Here is a 22,558-nt window from a genome sequence, read left to right as displayed (position 1 = left end):
GGATCAAAATAAGACCAAAATCAAGAATAATGAAATAGCGTTTGCAGCTTTGTTTTCCAGTAATTAACGTTTTGGTTTCAGGCGCTTTTTACTCGAATTTTTAAACGCTATTTCGTTATTCTTGATTTTCGTCTTATTTTGATCCACCTGTTGTTGAACACCCTGTATCTTTTGAGCATGGTGCTCCGAAAGGTGTCTAATTTGGCATAAAACTTTCATAAGCTACTTGGACTCGTTACATCGAGGGAATAGTATAATTTGTAAAACTCGTTTGTAGATAAAATTGATTAAGCGACGATGAGTTGGTTAATACCGGACGAGTCGTTTAATTTTTCCCTTCCCGATTCATTAAAGCTTCGTTCCGTGAAAAACCGTCGCGTATAAAAGATGTTTCAGTCGAGTAACTTTCTTCGCGAACGAAGTTTCCGAGGAAGTTTCTCGGAAATAAAGCTCACCAGCTGAATCGCTGGAAGGGTATTTCTCGGGTAGTGTCGGCCATCCGCGTAGAAAACTCAACTCTTTAACACAATACTGTACGAAACATCGAACGGTGTTTTCGCAAACTATTCAACTTCCAAGTTTTACTGGAAAACTTGGTATCTCGAATAACTAACTAACCACGGGATAGAATTCCTTTCTCGAGATACGAGTGAAAAAAGCGAAGTTAAGAAACGTTATGGTATCGTATTAAAGCATCCTTTTATTTTCGCGAGAATTCTCGACGCATGATCTAAGCGGTTGCTAAGTCGTCGTTTTCGGGTCAGCAGAAAACAGAGGCAGCGAACGATCGAAATGAAGTTTTCGATGTCGTGACCTGGATTCGGTGTTTCTGCGTTTAGTTAACCGAGCACGGTGATGAGAAACGATGAACAATCTCGTTGATCGAACGAGTTCGTGTGATATTCAATTACATATTGATTCGATCGTTTACTTCTTCGATGTCGCAGAAATTGCGACAATGTTTCTCTGATAATTACTCGGATAACGACTCGTTTATATCAACGCGACGAGACTTTCCTCTTAATTATAGGGGATGACTTTTTGCTGGAAATCTCTCCTTTTTTTCCCTTATGTCTTCGTTCGATTAAACTGGTCTTTAAAAGTGGATCTCTACGTGAAAGCTTGAGCAGACTGGTATCGAGTGACACGGATAAAAAGAGGCAATTGCAGGTGCATCGATTTCCATATTTCGTTGGAAATTCATTCTTCGTTTTTCAATAAACGCGACATTGTACTTTGCTACCAGTTGCACGTGGAAACGATGCCTTGAAAGTATGCCAGGTGGATCGTTAATCATCTTAACAGTTGGAATCTGTTAAGCTACCGAAACTGACCTAAAGATCGATATCGATTAGATTAAAACGATTTTATAATTCTGGTAGAATGCGATGATACAGCTACGTTTATCAGAAACAGGAGATTAAATTCGTTTAATCGAATCGATTACAACCATTTTATCGAGTAGAGTTACGGGACTGTAACAAGATTACTATCTATTTGCTATCTAAGATTTTGCTACCTATTAAATTAATTTTAATCGCGCTTTTAAACGTGTATAATTCAATATCAGTTTGAAGCACTTAAAATTCTTCTTTATTAACATGATATTCAATTTCAGGTTAAAAGAACGAGCTGGAAATAAGAGACAACAGGATGCTTTAACGCAAGAATTTCTCGAGACAGTATCTGGTGGAATCATTGCATCAAGTCAATTAAATGACGCAAGAAACGCTGCTCATCTTTCGTCACGATTCTCACGTTAATTTGTTGTTTCTGCTCCTTTCGCTGATGCGATTATTGCACGAAAACAGTCGTCGCATCGCGATTAATTAAAATGCAATCTTTCACGTTACAGGAACAAGGACGCGCGATTTCAAAATAGCGGGGAAAATCCCGCGTGCTGATTGAGTCGTTCCTGGTACCCCAGCCAATCGAAGGAGTCCGCGATAATCAATTTTTATGACAATTATAAACATTCATATCAAATTTCTCAGCCATTGAAATATAGTTAGCCGTGGAATTAACTTCAATCAACGTAATAAAACTAAATAATCTAATAAATCGAAATAAAAAATTTTAGTACCGCTATTCACTTACTACGGTCCTAACGACAAGGAACGACTGGACAAGGAACAACAGGATTTACATTTAAGGTTTACAGTTATTAAAAGTTCAGACATTCGATATTTAAATCATTTATTACAGTTCACTGACACAGTAAAATACAATTTAAATAACTCGAGTAAAATTGTTTGCAGAATAAACAGAAATCTATTTTCGCCGAGGTCGTTGAACGGTAGGAACGCGCGAATCAGGACTACGGGCTCGGTGACAATATGGCGGCGCGCGGCGAAGTGGGGATGGTTCGGTTCCGCGTGCCTTGGAACTAGACGAGCCATCAGTCCGTAGCGACGCGTCCCCGGGGCAAGTCGCTAGATGATGGTGTCACGTTATTCGTTCGGTTCTCGGCTCAATGCCATGGTGTATCATGGATTCGCGATTCTCGTTCTGTTCTCTGTTCTTCTCGTGTCGTGTCCAGTTACCTGTCAAGAGACGTTAACGAATCGGATGCGTGTGATCAGCGAGGATCTGGACCGGCAGCTAAACGGAATCATGGCCTTGCAGGCCCTCAACTACACGACGATTAACACGACTGGGCTGCTATACAACGCCACCACGAAGTTCAACCCCAAGGGCATGGGCCAGCTGTACAACGTGACCAACGCGTTCATCGACTTCGTGCAGAGCAAACAAGCCTACCCAGAAGGTAAGTGTTTGAAATTTTTTTTATGCATGTATCACGTATAGAACGTTGCGCGAGCCCTTAGTAGGGTTAGGGACAAGCTTTTTTCCGCGGCCTTGGTTACGCCCTGTACCGCGCGCTCGAAAATGGCCGGCTCCTTGTTGGTAAACAGATCGCTGTCAAGAAAATGAAAGAATTAATTACTTTTAACTTAGCATTTTCTTAAGGGTTATTTTTGCATCGGTAAAGTAATTAGTAAATTTAGTAATTTTCTTTCCCCTTAACCTGTCATATATTGCGTATATTTACTAAACATTTATTACTTCGATAAATGATCATTTTATATGTATATGTGCGATGAAAATCTGCCTTACCGAAAGGTAAAAGGAAAGGCTTTTACAAATGCGTCTTTTATCCCTTTTCTTTTACAAAATTACTAAATAATTCATAAAATGTACCAAACTTTCCGAGACGAATCGTGTCCCGCTTACGTCAGTGATTAACCTAACCCTTCGCGGTAGGAAGCCATTTGTTAACCTATTAATTCCCACAGCTGGCGAATATATCATTTCCAAGTTGCTAATTTTTATCATAAATAATTAATGCCGAATTTGCTATCTATCGTCATATTTAAACATCGATGGTCGAGTACGTAATATCCCGTGATAAGAGATTAATTAATTACTTGAATAAATTTTTGATCGAAAACATTCCTATGGTAGGGTATTAAACGCTTAAAATAAGAATTTACGATTGATCAAAGTTTGGAAAGCAGCTGTGTTTACTGATTGCCAGGCGAAAAACGACCGGTCATTGGGAATAAAAAAACGCGATAACTAGCTGAACGAACCGGATCAATGACCCTTTCGTCGCGTGAACGTAGGAGCAGGGCTCGTGCATCTATATCAATTCCAACAGGAAGTTGATAGCGGAGCGTTCGTCATCGTCTAACAGACCTGACGTCTGCAACAAGCTCGTCTCCGTTCTTTCTATCCGTTTCCTTCTTCGATATCGTATACGCGATCTTATTCTTTCCCTCCTTCTTCCGATTCGGAAGAGCATTGACAATGAAAGAAGAGCTGTCGATGATCCGTTCGTTTTGCGGCCAACGGCCCAGTGGTTCTCAATCGATCCTCGATTCGCCCGCGAGAAGTCAAACGAGTATCGATTAACGCTTCGCGCGCTTACTCTCGAATGAGCCCTGAATTTCAAATTTTTACATTTTACGCGATTAATACCTCTTGGAATTTTATATTACAAATAGAATTACTGGGATAACTATATTCGATAGTTTTACGATTTTAATCAGTAGATAGTTTGATAAAGCGATAAATTCTTTAGAATTTTAAATATGCGATATAGGTTTATCAAAGTGTTAAAATATATTCAAATTAAATATTTGCCGTAACAGAATTTTTAATTTAACAATTTTTTTTAAATTTCAATTTTTCTTAATATTGGAACAGTGAGTTGCGATTTGATAACGATTAGAGTTTTACACGAATGTAAGAGAGAATCTGGACTCGCGTGTAGATTTAGGCGGACAGGAAGCCGCAACTCGCTTTTAAAGTCGCTGAAAATTACGAGAGCGGATCCACGCTCGAATCGTTTCCAGATAAATGCGAAAGAAGCCGATTTTCTGCTTAGTAGTCCATGACCAGTGTTTTTTTAACTTACGACGTACGATTCATTTCCTCGTTGATGTTTTATGTTCTTTCACCTCTTATCGGTCTTGTGTGTACAGCGATTTGTACAGTGAATCACTGTTCGTTTTTCTTATTAAATATTATTCGTAAGTTCAGCTGAATGTACCTTTCATCGTTTTGGTAGCGACAGATGGATGTGCAGTTTCATTGGCCAGTTCGAGATGCTTCTATTACTTCCGTACCACGAACAATTGCGTCTTATTAGCTGTTATTGTTTTATGAGGCAAGAAATAGTGTCGCCGCGTTCCTTTTCTTTTGAGACTTTAAGACTTAGGCTGGTAGATTTCAATCAAATTATATAATAGCAATGCCTGTTGGTGAAACATTGTTTATAGAGCGCTGGGGTTTTAGAATTTGGAATATTAGAGTCTTAGAATTTTAGAACTTGCAAATTTAGAGCGTTAGGGTCTTAGAATTTTAGAATTTAGAAATTTGCAAATTTAGAGCATTAGGGTCTTAGGATTTTAGAATTTGCAAATTTGGAAAATTAGTCTTAGAATTTTAGAATTTTGAAATTTTCAAATTTAGAGCGTTAGGGTCTTAGGATTTTAGATTTTGCAAATTTGGAAAATTAGTCTTAGGATTTCAGAATTTGCAAATTTGCAAATTTAGAGTGTTGGAGTTTTAGAATTTTGGATTTTGCAAATTTGGAAAATTAATCTTAGAATTTTAGAATTTGCAAATTTGCAAATTAGGGATCTTAGAGTCTTAGAATTTCAGAATTTGCAAGTTTGGAACTTCAAAATTTGGAAATTAAGAACCTCAGAGTTATAGAATTTTATAATTATAGAATTTTAAAATAGCGAGGAGGTCAATTCTTCCCTGACCCATACTTAATTACAGCAACGGCTACACAGGAAACGTTTTCTGATAAACTAATATTCCGATGAATAGCTTGAAACTGTTCTTTCATATAACGTAACCACAGCTTTATCGGAATATTCGATAGTATTTCAATTCTGATTTCCCTTCTAACGATGTTTACAGGCTCTCGTTGTTTCGATTTTAATTTACCAAGCGTTCGTAGCCTCCGTTTATCTTCAATAACGGGTTAATGAAATTCCTGGCCTTTCAATCAGGTGAACCACACTTCAGCCTGTAGAAAAATTAAGGAATTTCAGCGAGTTGGATGGAAAATTTACAAACAACCCATGAAAACTTGTACTCGTGATTCATTCTCGTTGTTTCAAAACAGATACAAAACATTCCATTAGTTTGGCTCGTCAATTTTTACCTGACAAAATATATTAAACACTTTTTATTATTCCCCATGGAATGCAGACGAGAAAGTAAACGATAAAATTCTCGTTGCACTCGCGTTAGAATTTATTGAATCAACAAATGTTCATGGATCAACAAATCCACCTGCTAGTTATTTTCATACAAGATACGGTATCGTCATTAAGACGATAAGAAGGAAAAGAAATTAACGGGAAAACACGATCGCTTTCTCAATGAAGAATAACCGATAACGATCAAAATAGAATTCTAGTAAACTGAGAAGAGGATAAACAATAATTGCAATCTCAATGCGTAGGGAAGTAGATAGTACGAAAATGCTTGTGTAAAGGAGAAAATAAATAATCTTTCGAATGCAAATGAAAGGACTGGTAAATATGTACTCTGGCTAGAGCAGTGTCGGGAACAGAAGCGATTCGAGGGGTCAGAACGAACCGGAACACTGGGAAACGAAGGGGTTCGCGATGAAACCCCCGGCGAGAAGTTTACGTGTGCAATGTAGTCGAGGTAAATTGCAGCTTATACTGTCCAAACAGTGCAGCTACGATGGAAACTGCATTAACATTCTACGACTCGTTCTTCTGAAAAGACTGACGGGTCAGAGTAGAAATTAAATTGAATTTAGATCCATGTCGAGAAAGTTTGATTTATATTAGTCCCTCGGCGAAAGGAACTGCTTCAAAGTTTCCCCTTTCGTTGATAAAATTATTTATTTTCTTCTTTTTTCTTTAATTTTTCTCACTTAAAGTATCTTTGATTAACGCGACGAGTTCGCGGCTCGTTAAGCAAAATTTAATCTGGCTCGCCTAAAAATTCGAGCAACCGAATTCTTTTGTTCTAATCACAGCTGGAAAAAAGAGGAGTTTCTGTTTGCTATGAAAATAAACCGAGCTCGGAATCCCTTTTCACGTCCGCTGAAAAAGTCCAATCAGCCGGTATCGAAACTTACCCGTAATCTGGAATCGAACAACATTCTGCCGCAAAGGTAGCCAGCGAGCAAATTAAATTCCTCTTTCTCTCCATTTACACGAAATACCAGCGAGGCGACGGTATTACCTCTTTCCCGAACGAAAAACCGATTTTTCCGAAAGTCCGCCAAGAGTCGCGTGATTCGATCGGCCGTCGGGTGCATTGAACTTGGGTGGAAAACACGTATCTGACAATTTAATAGAGAAGCATCGTTTTCACGGGATTTACTAGAACGATTTCACGAATAAAAGCGGATAGAAGAGGACGAAGCTGATATCACGAGAGACGAAGAAGGACGTTAATGAGCTAGACGAAGCTGGGAATTGAATTCAATGTCGCGCGGACCGGACAGAGAGACCTCTTTCGACGACCAATTGCTCCGGAATTCAATTAAAACGTTCCTTACGTCTGTCAGGAATAAAAGATAGACGTTGAAATGTTGAATAGAATTTTTTTTAATTGGTTATCTTATTTAGGTCACTCTGATTCGAGTATATTTTCAACGAACTGCATTTATTTTTTGTTTAATTTCACCGGTGAAATCGGTCGTTCCACGAAAGTTCACTGAGTTTACCGCTGAAAACACCATCGATCCGTTCTATTTTCATTTTACGTTGCAACCCCTGTCGAGTGTAATCGCATTCGTGCTATAAACAGTAAATAAACGTGACACTTGGCGTATGTGCTCGGTAAAAAGAGAACCGTGATAAAAGGCTAGGCGAAATAAAGTTGGATAGGTTTATAGGATGAAATATTGCTTTCTAAAAAAACGTCGATATGCAATCGACATCGATATCAAGTTAGAAAGGAATTGCTCGAACTGATGTCATCGATGTTAATAGGAAACCGACACTACGGATAAGGAAATTAAAAGAACGGTTTCAATGATAATTGATATAAAGAAATTTTAATCGAAATATGTGATTCATTTTGTTAATTTGAGTCACGATTGACCCAGCTTTCACGTTCATGGAAAGAGAACGACTCTTTGTTCTCGATTAAACGGAGGAAAAACAACGCTCAGATATGAAAACATGCAATTTTCCGCAAGATTTCAACAGATAAATCTTGCGAAATAAAAGTGGCGTGAAGTTTCTTTCGCGGATGTTGTCGGAGATTTTTGTCGCCGTTCAGAGACGGTTCCCATCCTCTTCGAGCTGTGTAGAACATGTGTTCCGCAGGTGCATACAAGCGGGTGCATGCGCGACACTGCACACGTGTGTCCGCGATGCATTTCTCCTTCCCCTCGGCTGCAGTCGGTGCAATCTCCGCTGCAAATCCGGGGTTCAACGCGCCTCTTAATCGCCGATTAAACGACACTGCTATTTTTTTTGCATTTCTATTTAAAAAAAAAATCCTTAGCTTGCGAAATGGCCATCTTGCTTCGCGTGAGATGTGCATCGATTTTGTTGCAATTTTCTAATTTTCTTTTTTTACACAGAAACGAACTCACAGTCGACCGTGAAACGTTTCTCGCGCTATTGTAAACATTTCGCTCGAAGTTTACCAGCTTTCTGATTGAATTTAACAGGGGGTAAACGGAGGGAAGGCACTCGCGTGTGCAAACGTGACTCAGCCAAAGGAAAACAGCACTCGTTGGTTTTACCATTGAACCTTCCAACAGGGCGAGCATACTCTCGAATCGTTACTTTCTGCCCTCCGTTTCGCTCACACCCACGCGAACGTTTTCCATTGTGCCTTCACCCTTCTGTAACCACTCGCTCACGTATTCTGACATTCATTAAATAAGTAGCGTGTAAAGTCTTCGTTGCCGACAGCTGCGACCGATGCAACCGCAGACCAGGGGAACAAGTTACGCTCTGACTATCTTTATTAAGACCATTGTCTTTATTGCCGGTGTTTTTCTTTGGACACTTACTCGTTTGCTCGCTCGGTTACTTACCAACTTGCGTTCTTTAATCATCGAATCATTCGACCATCAAACGCTCGATTTTCATCCATTGAATTCGAAATCTTGCAAAATGCAAGATTTGCCCATCTTAAAAAATTCTGTTTACATCAAGATACTTGGTACTCGTATTCGAGATTTGTTACCTCTTAAATGAGATACGATCGTTAATTAATATTCCGAATATCTACAGGAATCTTTTTGATAATTCAAGTCTCGCTGCTGAGTCATCCATTCATTCGCATTTGTATTCCTTTACTGATTCTGTTGGATATTATGGGATATTTTAATAAAAGTACATGGCCAACCCTGGGCCTAGGCCCCCAAGGTCCCAAGCCCCCATGAGTCGATTTTGCGTCTAAAAATGCAAGAATTTAAATGCAAATCTAAATTAGTTATACAAGCTTTAATGTTAATTTTATAAATTTTATTTGAGCTCGGACTCCCGAAATCTCAGGACCAGCCCTGTAAAAAGACTGAGATCGTAAGAGTCATAAGGCACCAACGATCAAATGACACTTCTCGCAATCGCTATTCTATAAACAAAATTCGTTGCACTGATTTGAAGCCAGTGCAATTTATATTACCATTTATGTATCACAAAAGAAATGAAGCTGGGTACAATAGCATTTATTTTTCCTTATTTTATTATAGGATTTCCAGTATTTATTTTCTCATTTGTACATTCTACATTTACCAAGATTTTTCCCCGGACATTTTCACAAATTTCTCTGCTCGTCTGGAGGACCCATTGTTTCTCCGGTGTTTTTTCATCGTCGCATTTTTCTTTCACGTCTACGTCGCAACAACGCCGAGTTTGATCCTCTATTTTTTCCCCTATGGAAAATAGAAATTTCGCTGAATGTACGAGGTAGAATCTGTCCCGTCGCCGGTGTTTTTCACTCATCCCCATAAATTCGTCTCGTAAACGAGCTCGATACACACCGTAAGATTGCGCCGGAGAAATTGCAAGCCGTACAGGCTTCCAGATGAACGACGAACCTCGAAATTGCTTTTCTCCGGAATTTTCCGTTCAGAAACTTCGAGGAGTATAGAATTAGAATTACACTACTCGTCCGGGAGTAATATAAACAGTTTGAAAAATAATTCTCTGTCCGGACTGTACCGACCGTTTAAATTACCATAGAGATTCATCCATAAAGAAGATATCCCTCTGTCTCTCTCATCCTTCGTTTCTCTCCTTCCTTCTTTCCTCGGCGAGTTCTGCATGGCAGAAGTCTCGAGGACGATCTCTTTGAAAGGAGAAGGGTTGCTGATTATTTCAGCATGCACGGATGTACAGCCGACAAATAGAGAAAAGGGAGACAAGCGTGAAAGCGTGCGCGTCGAGCTTTTCTTTCAGTCAGGGTTCAAGTTTGTTTGAAGAACCTTGAATTCTTTGATAGAGCTTTTCAAGCACACGGATATTTCTCCTTCCGGCTTATAGATTGAAAGAAAAAAAGAAAAGGATATCAAAAGAGAATCTTCCAAACGAAAGGAAAAATAATAGAACTCTTTGTAAATTGGAAGGTTTAATATTCGCTTAATTATTTCTCCTATGATCAAAGACTCTCGCGAATGTTTTTTCATAGAAACGATTAATTCTCCGGAGTAAATTACTAACGGGGTGTATTCATAGAGGCGAAAGGTGTTGTTGGAAAAAAAAGTAACGAATCGTTTTAGCAAGGACTGTGCGCTTTAATCTGCAGGGTGTTTAGTCGTGCACCCCTTGGCTCATCCTCTTTGCCCTTTCTTTCGCTTGCACAAGCAGAACTCTATGGAGCGGAAGGCTCGAGGACATTCCCTTTTCAAAGCTCCAAGGTTCCAGATTATTTCAACATGTCTGGTGATAAATCGAGGAAAGAAATATTCACCTGGTTAGGTATCTTTCCTTCTAAATAAACAATGCACCTAATGTAATCATAAACGCGTGATACCAACAAAATCTTTTAATAACATAACGGCAATGTGACTTGACGTAATTCCAGTGATCTTAATAATCTTCATCAAACGATAACAGGTTTAAGAACCTTCGTCATTTAACGATACGTTTATCTGACGGCAATTAGTTGCTAGCTTTAAGAAATCACCTTATCTCTGGTTGAAATTAGCGAAGATTCTTCAAAGCACAGAGTAGATGCATTTTTATCTGACATTGTGTTTCTCGGAATATTCTTGTTCAAATAAGCTTATCTTTATGCAAGGACACGCTGGTGTTCCCTCGTCTACGATGTATTAATTTCCTGCCATTGTGTGCACCAAGTGCATGCTGAAGGATAGCTGAGACGCGAATGCGAATAAGCGAAAGGACGAATCACCAGGTAACCCTTTCTTTTGATGATGGAATAATAAAAATAAATGTTGATTCGTTCCCGGTGAATTTATAGAAATTTGGGATCTGATTAATGAAATTCAGGGCCCGGATCTCCCGGTAGAAATTTAAATCTCAGTCCGCCCCTGGTTGAGGGTGCGCCTTATATGGGGTGGTTCAACGGCAATCCGGTTCGCAGCCGCTAGTTTTTATTCAAACTCGTGTGCATTTCTTATTCTGGATCGAGTTCTGCTGAAACGACGAATACGAGCTGCTCTGCTATCGTAAAACCCGAAGGGATGAGTCGACCCACCCCCCGAATGGGATCCATAAATTTGTCCGGCATTGTTCTCGCCGTTTGTAGAAAACTTGCCGAGACTTAGCAGTAATTTACGAGTTCTTTCCATGTCGATAAGCTGCAGCTTTTATTCATCTTCTTTTACGTTAAAAGTTCCTCTACCATTTTGCAATCTACTTTTTTTTTTTTAAAGAATAATGATAACAATTGGTATTACCGGTATAAGGTTATCTACCATTTTGCAATCTGCGACTTCGTTTTCGAGATATAAAAATTCGAAGATTTCCATGACGGACCATGGAGAGAGCCCGGATTTAAATATCCTTGTTTCGTAAGATTGAGTCACGATTGACTCCGGCTGTTGAAGGGTTAATTATCTCTTATTTATAGTTAAATATTTCATGGTACACGTAAGATTTATTTATTTCAAGCAATGATTCATTGATGCGAAGTAGGTACAGAGTGAAAGGAAAATTTACGATAGAATTCTGTTACCGTTTTTATAGATTGTTTATTTCAACTGCAATGTCCCTAGAGAATTGTGCAATATTTCTAGAGGCATTCAAAGGTGTCACCTTAAAAATAGAAACACTCGGGAAAGAATTTCTGAATAGAAGAGATTGATTATAATTAACCACTTTCATACTAGCTCGTACACTCGTCCTTGTCCAACATCAAATATCTGTGTCAGCTATTTATAACGCTGAGAAAGTGTAATTATTTTATCAAATTACTCGTATTCTTCAACCCTGAATCGCGCTCGTTTCATTGAACGAACATAACTCGTTAAACTTTCGAGTAGTAAACTAATCTTCTAAATTGTTCACCCTTTTCAACAGATGTAGAAACTTTCGTTATCGTTAATTACTATTTTTCCAGAACTTTTCTGCGGTCGATAGGTTACAAATGAAACTGCGTTCGTTCGTCGCAATCGGAGTGAATGAGGAGTATAAAAATAAAAGAGACCGAACGTTCTTCCTACGCTCGGTCCCAATTAGATCGAAGCTAATTCTGCATGCCGTTCGAGCGTGCACTCGTTAATTTTAATGCATGATTTATCGGTGTTCGATAACGCCTCGCGAAGCCTACGGAAGAACAATCTCGTTTCACGAGGAATCGTATCGAACAATTGAAACGACAGCTTTACGATTGTCGCTTGGAAACGCGATCAATGAACGCGTGATCTAATATGCAATCAAATGCAATAGATTTCACGATTTTTAACATTCGTCCAGTGAAGTATAGAAAATCAGAGGAGCCTTGTTTGTCAGGTCAGTCTCGCAATTAAATTCAACATAAATATTTATGTCACTCGTGCGAACACGTTTCGTTCGCTTACGGTGCATGCACCTGCACCGCGGTGCATGTGCACGTGGCGGGCATCGTGCGCGCAAGTTAAATCAATTACGAATTTCTCTGAATGCCGGAAGAAACTGGGAATTCTCTTGCCGTTCACACTTTATTCAAGTTTACTTTAAATTTAATCGTGATTGGAAATACCAAAACCAGTTATCAGAAGTGGAAATGACGTGTGCGATTTGCGGTCTGTTTTTGCCGGATGTTTAGATGCATTTAGTTTGAAGAGGAAAATTACAGAGGCCTGCGAAATTGTAGTTTTTTAAAAATACAAGAGAAGTATTTGGTGTACTGATTTTGAAACTGACCTCCATTTTTTTCTATCACGTCAGGATTTTTTGTAAAATCGATATCGATATTTTTGCTAAAATCCTATTTGAAAAGGAATTCTATGTAAAATAAATAAATCGATTCTTGGTGAGGCAAATTGATTTTTCAGCAAATCAACCGTTTTAATTAATTTGCAAATTAACTAATTTGCGACGGGGAGGTGTTACAGAAAGAAATTCATTTTTATGGTAAATGTTCATAAAAATCCAAATAAAATTGAATTTTTCAAGAAAATGTGACTTAAAAGAAATTTATCATTATTTTTTTTTTTAAATCAGCACCAAAAAATACATAAAGTTCAGCTATCAATTCCCTTGTATTTTTTTCATCGCATGCCTGTGTTATTTCTAATCTTCGAGCGTTCTATTTTACTTGTTAGAACTATAAAATATTTTCTACGTTAAATTTATGTTAGTTTCGAAATTTTCTAATCTTCCATCCAGATTCTGTCTCCACGGAGTATCGTAAAAGTGGTTTCATTGTTCGGCAAGAAAATTGTGGTTTCACGGTGGCTATGCTTTTTCAAGTGTTCGCGAACAATTATGTGGCGGTGCAATGATAACACCGTTTTAACGACCGCAGGTGAATAGCGTTGCAGTTGGCACGTTGCCTTCGCGACTGCCAACGAGAAATCGCAATAATCGCTGTTGAAGAAGGTCTATCCTTCATTTTTATCTTCCTTTGATTCGAAACGATTCACGGGTAGAAATTTCGTTATCGCTAATTTTATTTCCATTTTTCATCCATGGATAATTCGAGCTCTTTCCGTTAGTAAAATCGAGTTTTCTTCGTCTCGATCTCTGACAATGAATCCACCGGGTGAATTTTTCTATTTTCTTTTCGTCCCCGGAAATTCCGTTCGCGGGCGACTCGAATGAATCCAGCGAAGTCATAACCAGCGGAGGAATTCCAGCTGAAATTTTCCGCGATTTAATTCCTCTGGTTTTATTCCCGGAATAATTCTGCTTCCGCGGTTCAACGCATCACAGATATTCCCGAGAAATGAACGATCCGAGGACAGAGAAGTTTTCGAATAAAGAATAATTCTTTCGTATTATAAAATCGCTCGGTTCGTTCGCGAACGGCTACCGGTTTTCAATTATTTTAATTATTTTTCTGAAAGTTCTTTAAATATGAAACATCTCGGTCGAAGTTGAAAGTCCATCAACCTCTGCAGGAAACTCTCAAACGAGATATATATATATTTTTTTTTTTTTCTTGAGCACGGGCCAACTCCCGAATAAGCTTACGGGAAGGCTCAATTAACACTCGGCTAGCAATTAAGCGACCGACATTCCCCGATGCACGAGTCACGAAGAGTTTCTGCTGTTAGGTGCGGGCTCGTGCTAGGAACGAACGATGAATAACGAGGCCGAGTGTGGTTCCGTTTAAAACTTCGACGAAGCATCCGGTCACTGATATCATTAAGAGTCTCGTATTTTAATTTGATACGTTCGTTACTTCGAATAGTAGAAATTTCTGATAATTCTTGCGAATAAGATTCGACCCATTTCCAGGAGAGACTTTCCACCGAATGAGAATTATTCGTAGACGATGCATTTCGGTGCATACGCAACTGCACCGTAATGACGTCTGTCTGCAATGAGGTGCATCATGGTCGTTGCAGTTACCCGCTACGATTACACCGCGAAATTAACTTTCCACTCGGGACATTGGTCGTTAAAGTAATTAGGGACAAGTGGAGAGATACTAGCCACTTCGATGCGCAACACATAAATACCGTGTAGAAATATTTCCCAAATGACATTACGCCTTATTCTTCTTTTTTCTTCTTCTTCAGTTGCCTTTTATTTGTTCCATCGAACGTGGAGGAACTTCTTTCTCGTTAAGTTTCTTTCACTCGCCTTGCTTTTTCAAGATGCCGCATGTTCGAAAGAAAATAACTGCTCCGATAGTGGAAAGTTTCTTGAGCTGCAGAGATTAGATTCGGCGAGGCTTTTATCTTCCTCAAATAATGCATCGCGGGTGCAGTTCGAAATTGCATCGTTGCAGATGCCGACCGCGTGCAACGAAGTGTTCTTTTCTCAACGATAAAGTTGCGACTTTCTTTAATCATTTTCTTGTCAGAAATTTCTATTTATCGCTTCTCTTATCGTCGACCAAGTGGGCCTATCACGAAAACGGCAGACAGCGAGGGCGAATGATTCGAATACGGGGAAGCAATTAACTCGAAGGCATTGTCTAATGGAGTCTGAAAGAGGAGCTTCGTTTTATCGCTAAATTTTTCCCAGCCAGGTCGAAATGAAAGCTGCTTTTCGACCCGTTAAAACCCGGGGACAATGCGTGGCACAGTGACAGTCGCATTTCTGGGACACCGTCGAGGCTGCAGCGTTGCAACTGCACCTGCACTCGTTGCATCTCCTCTCGGTATCTACCGTTTCTCTCTGTCTCTCGCCTCGTACCATCTTCGCCTCGCTTACGCGTAGCACTTTTTTTCTCCTTTCTCCGTTCTTTGATCCCTCTCATTACGCTTCCTTTTGTATCGGAGAGAATGCAACCGTGCACTGCCGCTTCCACGACAATGGAACACCGGGAGCCACTCATGGGCGTCATAAATATTAAAATCGAGCGAAGTCGAACGTGTTTCGTCGATCCTTGCCACGATTAAACGAACTTCGCTTTTTCGTCCGAATTCGGCTCCTCCGAGTACCGTTACAGGATATGTAAATAACTTTAGCCGAGGAAACGTTGGTTCAGCCTCTCGAATGAAATCTAAGATGAATTTTTTACCGCGAAAACAATTCGCGGTTGCGTCACCGAAACGAGACCAGAAAAGTCACCGAGGAAAGGCATAAACCACAGCCGAACGTTATTCCACCGGAAACAGTTCCCCTTCTGTTACACGTACAGGTAAAAAGGAAAAGGTGAAGTCGACCGGGGTCGAGCAGACGATGAGATCACCTGCGAGCTACGGATGAATCAGAAAGTCCCGTGTACCCGGGCTTCTGCAGGATCCTAACGGCACTCTCGAGAAATTAACGATCCCGAGGGACGGTGGCGGGCACGCGCGGTCTTGAATGGAAATAAAAAAAAAAAATACATCCGTAAGAGTAAGGGAAATAAAAATAGCGAGGGCGGGTACGCACCAAGGCGTCCTCGAAATACTGCGTCGCGAGGGTGAAATATATACACCCTGCGGCCAAGGATCGATTGTGCACAGCGAAAATTGCTATATATTCCACGCCCACGACACTTCAACAACAGCCACCCCGTTATGCGATTAATTTCACGAATGTTTGACTGACGTGTATTGATCACTGTATAATGATCGAACCTTTCCCTCAAAAAGTAGAAAATATAGTATAATAATAGTGTCGTTATTATTAAATCAAAATTGAATTAAAATCGTGGCTCTCTCCATGGTCCGCCGCGCAGTCCCGGGCCTCTCTCCATGGTCCGTCATCCGAATTTCAAGAAATGCATTGTATTATATTCTTATTTTAGGATAAAAACAAGAGTGTAATATTAGATACAGAAAATAATATTCAATCTCAGTAATAACTGTAAAAATATAGCAAAATAAGCCAGGTTTCTTTTCGTCGATTTATTGCTAAATAAGAATTTCTCCCGCGCAATTTTTACCTACCGCCTGATACGTAACACCGTTGAATTATATCAGAGCATTATATTCGTAATAGAAACTTTCGAAGGAAGTGCGATGAACAGATAACGTTACACACGCCAGGTATGCATTATATTCCACGTGTTTAGTGCATATATCTCGTTACATTCATCGGTATCAGAGTTTGCAAACCGCATTGTGCAAGCATTAGAATCGTGTGGGAAGCGTTAATGACTTTCTAAGCGTTCGCATATTCCTTCTAGAAGGACATAACTAAATGGCCACGATTACCGGTACGACCTCGGATGATTTTATCCTCCTAACAGGAGAAAGCCGTATTCCGTAGGACCTCATTTTCAACAACCTCTGACTTATCATTGTGCTAAGCGTTAAGTACCGTACGCGACCTATCAACTGTTCGCTAATTATTATTTGCATTTTCTACTTTGAACGACGATTTTTATATTTCTGTTCTTTGAATCTATTTCTTATCTGCGATTTCATTAATGCAGCTTCGTTTTCATTTAATAGCGTCTCGGTGAACAAACGCAGGAAGTGGCTGGATTAATTTACAAGCGTAAAATAATACACGTAATATCTTCAACAGATTATAGATAACATTAAACAATGCCGAGATTTATCATCTTACAAAGCTATGCAATACTTGTAGCACTTCCCGTCAAGCTTCACAGGCTTCTGTGATACGAGTACACCCTTTTATTTTTTATTTTTATGCATCACGCTTCTTTGAAAGATCCCTGTTGCATAAATTCGAGAAGATCTCATAGAAAAATTCGATCGTTTAAATCAAGAGTCTCCTTTCGTTCTGCTTTCCTTTTCGAAGCACCCCAGGGAGCCGGTAATCGCTCGAACGTGCCTCCACGTTCTGGCATCGCGTTTCCTTTTTCGACAATGCACCGGAAGTTCGGGACGTCTCAGCGTGTCCTCTGGGTATCGCGTTAATTCTCACCTCTTAAGAATCCGTCTCGTATTCGTCCAGCGAAACGACTCTATTCGAAGTACCTTTTAACCAACGGTGTTACTTCGCTTTTTCGAATAAATAATTTCTCTTTCTACATTTAACTTCTGAAATTTGAAATTCATTCGTTCAGCCTGCAAATCCTGGCACGGTTAATTATTTCGTTTCGCCGACGACGGCGGAAAGGAAACAAAAGGGGTGAAAGCTGCGTGACAAGACTAGAAGTGGAGGTGTCTTCGGGTTTTTTAGTCGGGCTGGAAAGCACGGAACACTTTGCCCTCGGGAATAATGAGATGTGTGTCTGGCGAACGCTGGAGAAGCGAACCGAAGGGAAAACTCGGGTTACAAATTATGCAGATCCTTTTATCGTTTCTTTTTTTTGGGAGAATTTTCAAGTTATCGATACGTTTGATAGAAGCATGAATTTCATTTCTATCGACGCGACGTCTTCGTTCAGCCAAGAATTATTTCAACCGAGCTAATAAATCGATATCATCGCGCATCCGCGAGCGGACGGGTTGAGATATTCAATCGGAATATTCGATATACCAATATTTACCGTGCGAGAAGCTAATGGATTTCTTCATTACGGTAATAGCGAACGTTTCCATTGGGATTACAAGGTAGAAGGTTCGTCTTAAAATCGTTTTTCCTTTTATCGATCACCAAGCGATCTTATCTTCTATTGGAAAATCTAGCTGTAAAGTTGGGAAAAAACTTTGGTAATTAAAAGAAAAATTTACTCGGATAGTCGTGTATTAGGTTTCTAATTACAGAGCTCCGCGAATCGTTTAATCATTCGAGCGTTACATCAGAATGGAGATCATCTTCCGCGAACGTGGTCTGTTAAATCCTCTTGCATCGTGGCAAACCGGAAATCGGCTGAGCACAGAGGTCGAGGTTTTCTCGTGTTACAAAGCCACGGTTACATTGCACCGCAGCGCAGGATGCGTCAGGTGCACCGTGAAAACAGAAAAAATTCGAGCAACGAGTTAAAAATAGCAATAACGGGAAGTTTGAAAATTATTATTTTCTCGTCTTTGATTAGACTTCTTCTGCTAAATTAAAAATTATACTTTATTATTGTCTTTTAATTCAAAACGTTGTTTCCATAAACGGTTTGGAAACTGAGACGTTCTTAGAAAAAAATAATAGATTAATTTTTGCCTTTATCTTGTTTAACACGTTGAACGCCATGGGGGTCACCGGTGGCCGGCTCCGCAATTTGAAATAATTAAAAGAAAACGATTATTTTAAATAATATTACTATGGTACAAATAATGTGAAATTAATTTGAAAATCAATTATTACTATTCTTAGTAATTAGAGCTTTAATACTGTGGCGTTCAACGTGTTAATTAACTCAACAATATAATATACAACAATGTTTAAATTCCAATGGTTGAATATTCCGTGGTGTATATGAGGAACACAGGTGAAAGAAGTTGAGTCAGAAGAAAACCCTTTGAATAATTAAAGAAGGGCATTACAGTCAGGTGAGCGCTCGTTGCACCGGTGCAACAGACTCACTGTCGTCCAGGGTTTCGATCGATTTCCCAGTCATTGACCTCTAGCACGATTATGCTAATACCCTGCCATGGGTTTCGGTCTTAGCCTCTTCCATAACATCGCCTGTATCTATTTTTCAAAGCGTATCCTTGTAGAATTTCAATGCAGAATCAAGAATAACCAGAATTATTATATCATTTTTTTCTCTCAAGAAAAAATATTCAGACACGAAATATCATAATTTACGTGCTCCATTCGCTTATCAGTACCGTAATAACTTTCAAGATAGCGAATATTTCTGCTTACAAGCATTTTATCTTTTACCTTTTTCTCTACCCTCCCATTTATCACCCTCGAATGATATCATTTATGAAAGTTGAACCTTTTTATATTGCCATGCAATTTGTTAAGTAATGAAGATTCTTTTGAAAAGATGCAATTAAAATACGTATAAATGAAAGTAAAAATAAGATCACCCTCGTGATACTTGAATGGAAATAAATTTTTTCTGAAAATTTACGAGAAATAAGGTCACTCTTTCGTGATATTCGTACGCAAACAAATTTATTTTAATTACAAAAGTGAAATCTTCGTTCATTTTCCAACGGGAAATACGTGTCGTCGACTGTTCCACCGGGATGCATCGCAAACATCAGCACCTCTCTACTCGTTCCCTCGTTTCAAACTGGCATATAAAAGCGTTAACGACGATCTTTCTGCCGGCTATTATCACTGACTATCGTTAACTACCTCTGACCCTCTGTTCGTAGATTGCCAGTGGCCTCAGTTTTTCATTCCTCTCTTCACAGTTTGATCTCCTTTCGGACACGATGAAAAAATCGTCATCAAAAGCTGTGACCTTTGATTAATTATAAAATTTCAAAACAGTCTGCTTGTTTGCTGGCGGTTCTGTAAGAACAACGCAGCGACGATGCATCGAAAAATCAATGCAGCCGGTCCAGCTGGGGTCTTAATCCGACCCGACCGGTCATCGACGTTTGATCCATTTTTCCCAGGACCAACTAGGAAATAAATTTCCCTCCTCTGTCCCCGTTACGTTCACCCTTCGACCTGGCAACCCTTCCTGACCTACGCTCTACATCCGACCGTGTCCTCGTTTCCCCCGCTCTGTTCTCGCCCCAAAAAGCGTTATCGGGGCTGCAGATGGAAAATAATACTCTTCCACTCTGCGTTTCTTTTCTTTCCTTTCACAGTTATACTTCTCTTTCACCTGGTTCATTAGCAAGTCTTGTATTCAAATGAAAAAATTAGAGGACTGATCGCAATCAACGGGTGTTAAAAAATGAAAATTAATAAAAATTTTTCATTCTTACCAATGGTTTCGTTTGTTGCAGGGATGTTCACCGTTGAAAATCAAACGCCAACGTTTCGGTACAGTTTGTCCGAATGGAGGATCATCGTGACCCATTACGGTGGTTTAGCTGGTCTAGCTTTCGTTGGTCTCCTTTTGGCGGCGATTTTACCATGCGTGGGTTTGTTCTTTTGTTGCTGCAGATGCGCCGGTCACTGCGGTGCCAGAAGCCAGCCGTTCGACAAGAAACACGATCATTGTAGAAAGGTGTTGCTCAGCATGGTGCTGATAGCAGTAGCTACTATTATATTGTAAGTATAATTGAATATCAACGAACGAAGAGAAAAAGGAACCTCGTTCGAAAACTAGAACGATAGTCTTCTTCAGTTCTTCTTCTGAAAGCAATCTCGAAGAATATTTGTCGCGAATAAATCGTTCCCTCGACGATCGGTTTCTCGGGAGAGAAAAAGGAGATCGATTTATTCCAACGATACGGAGGTAGTGCATTCGATGCAAATTACAGGTTCGGCGTTGTCTGCGCGTTTGTGACGAACGAGTACATGCAGGATGGCATCAAGGAACTTCCTAGCAACGTGAAAACCAGCTTGAAGGACGTGAAACTGTACCTGAGCACCACCAAGAAAGAGATCAATAATCTTCTGATGACTAATTTCGACGAGCTTGAAATTAATTTGGACAACATACTTCAAGCGAGCGGCAGAATCGTTACCGAACAGCTCGCAGAATATTCTCATGCTGTCTCTCTTACTAATCTCAGCGACATTGTGGCTGGATTGGAGTCCATCAAGGAGGATCTTAAGACCATGCATATAATCACTAGGGATCTGAGGACGAACGCCAGTGAGCTGGACAATGGTACAGAATCGAGCAAAGTAGTCTTATTATGGAAAGAAAGGGGATGAAATAGTTGAATTAATTCTGAACACTTTGCATAAAAATGTTCTTTTATTTCATATTTGTGTAGTAAATGTATACCGCAATATTTTGTATAATGTTTATAATTAATATTTTCACATGATTTGGTTTGTAAAGGTTTTTAAAATTTTAATTTAAAGAAATCTAAACTGTGTTATTATTTTTGTTTGAAAGGGTTATTCAACGAAATATTAATTTTCTTTTTCTACCTCCTTTGATGTGTTGAAATTGTAATTTTTACTGATTTACTAAAATTATAAAACAATGATTATATATTAAATAATTTGAATAAATGCGAAATTTAAGTGTCCAGAATGAATTCCACTAGCGTAGAAAAGCAGGAATAGTAAAATTGATTTGCTTCTTGCAGTTGTACGAGGTGTTAAAAATAATTTGCTTCACACGCTCGCAGCTTGCAAGACCCAGCATTGCAAACAGGTGTTGAACGACTACAAAGTGAATCAAATGTCCGTTCAAGTGGACTTCGACAAGGTAACATCTTTTCGTTTGCCTCTTTCTATCCAACGTCCGCGATCGTTCATTCAGAGACGTTAATCTGCTTTCTGTTTTACACGCATGCAGTACATGGACCGATATTTTCCGAAGGTATGAGTTTATTATTACCCTGGACCATGCTAATTCAACTTTTCCGCTTATTTCTGTTTTATTGTTGCTTATTTTTTGCATAGTACCGCGAGGAGAGTTGCTTTTCAGACGGATGAATCACTTGGCCGACAGATTTAGATATTGGGGAATAAAAAGGAACGCTTTGAAAGATTGCTTTACGTTTGAAATTCAATGAAAACAAATGAAATCTTTGATTTTTCCTTTAAATATCACGCTAACTTTATTTCAGCTTATCGAAGATCATAAAAGTAATCGAGGATAGGGTGATACGGGTGTTTTTTTAACACCCTAAGGTCTCTCTGTCTTAATATAAATTTCTTCTTTTAATCTTATGACTGTGCAATCATTGATTTTGCAAGCAAAATCACTGTATCAATTTGTCTGATTCCATGCTTGCCACAATAGCTTCAGTCTGTAAGTTGTAAGCTCTAAAAGCATGTAAATCTCCGATTCTGTGTATCGTTCCATATGTGTGTGTCGTTCATTGGACAAATCTTTGTTGAGTGTGACGTTCGAACTGTCCAATGTTTAGTTCCATAAATGATTAGGGACAGAAAAGTTGCGATTATTTTTTTAAATATATTTTAACAGCGACACTTGTTTTACTTAGCACGTTCGAATAAAGTGCACAATTTTATAGATCACTTATTTATTTCTCATCTAAACTTATCAAACACTTTACTTTCAACCAAGCACTCTTTGTATTCTGACACTTTCAAACTTCAACTCTTCTTTTTTCTTTTTATTTAGT

The 22,558-nt window shown here is 39.2% G+C and overlaps 1 protein-coding gene across 1 annotated transcript in view; it reads left to right on the top strand.

Moving 5' to 3' along the window:
• Positions 1-2,095: 2,095 nt before the first annotated feature.
• Positions 2,096-22,558, top strand: part of LOC114877216 (prominin-like protein) — a 29,034-nt gene continuing 8,571 nt past the window's right edge. The window contains 9 exon segments of the mRNA XM_046287490.1: positions 2,096-2,153; positions 2,259-2,379; positions 2,382-2,434; positions 2,437-2,767; positions 20,288-20,555; positions 20,768-21,120; positions 21,551-21,672; positions 21,763-21,786; positions 22,213-22,221. Coding sequence (XP_046143446.1) covers positions 2,337-2,379; positions 2,382-2,434; positions 2,437-2,767; positions 20,288-20,555; positions 20,768-21,120; positions 21,551-21,672; positions 21,763-21,786; positions 22,213-22,221 — 1,203 coding nt within the window. The 5' untranslated portion in view covers positions 2,096-2,153; positions 2,259-2,336.

The sequence above is a fragment of the Osmia bicornis genome, chromosome 10, assembly GCF_907164935.1.
Source record: "Osmia bicornis bicornis chromosome 10, iOsmBic2.1, whole genome shotgun sequence".
Taxonomy (NCBI): domain Eukaryota; kingdom Metazoa; phylum Arthropoda; class Insecta; order Hymenoptera; family Megachilidae; genus Osmia; species Osmia bicornis.
Note: the sequence above shows the minus strand (reverse complement) of the source record. Positions and strands in the feature narration are given on the sequence as shown.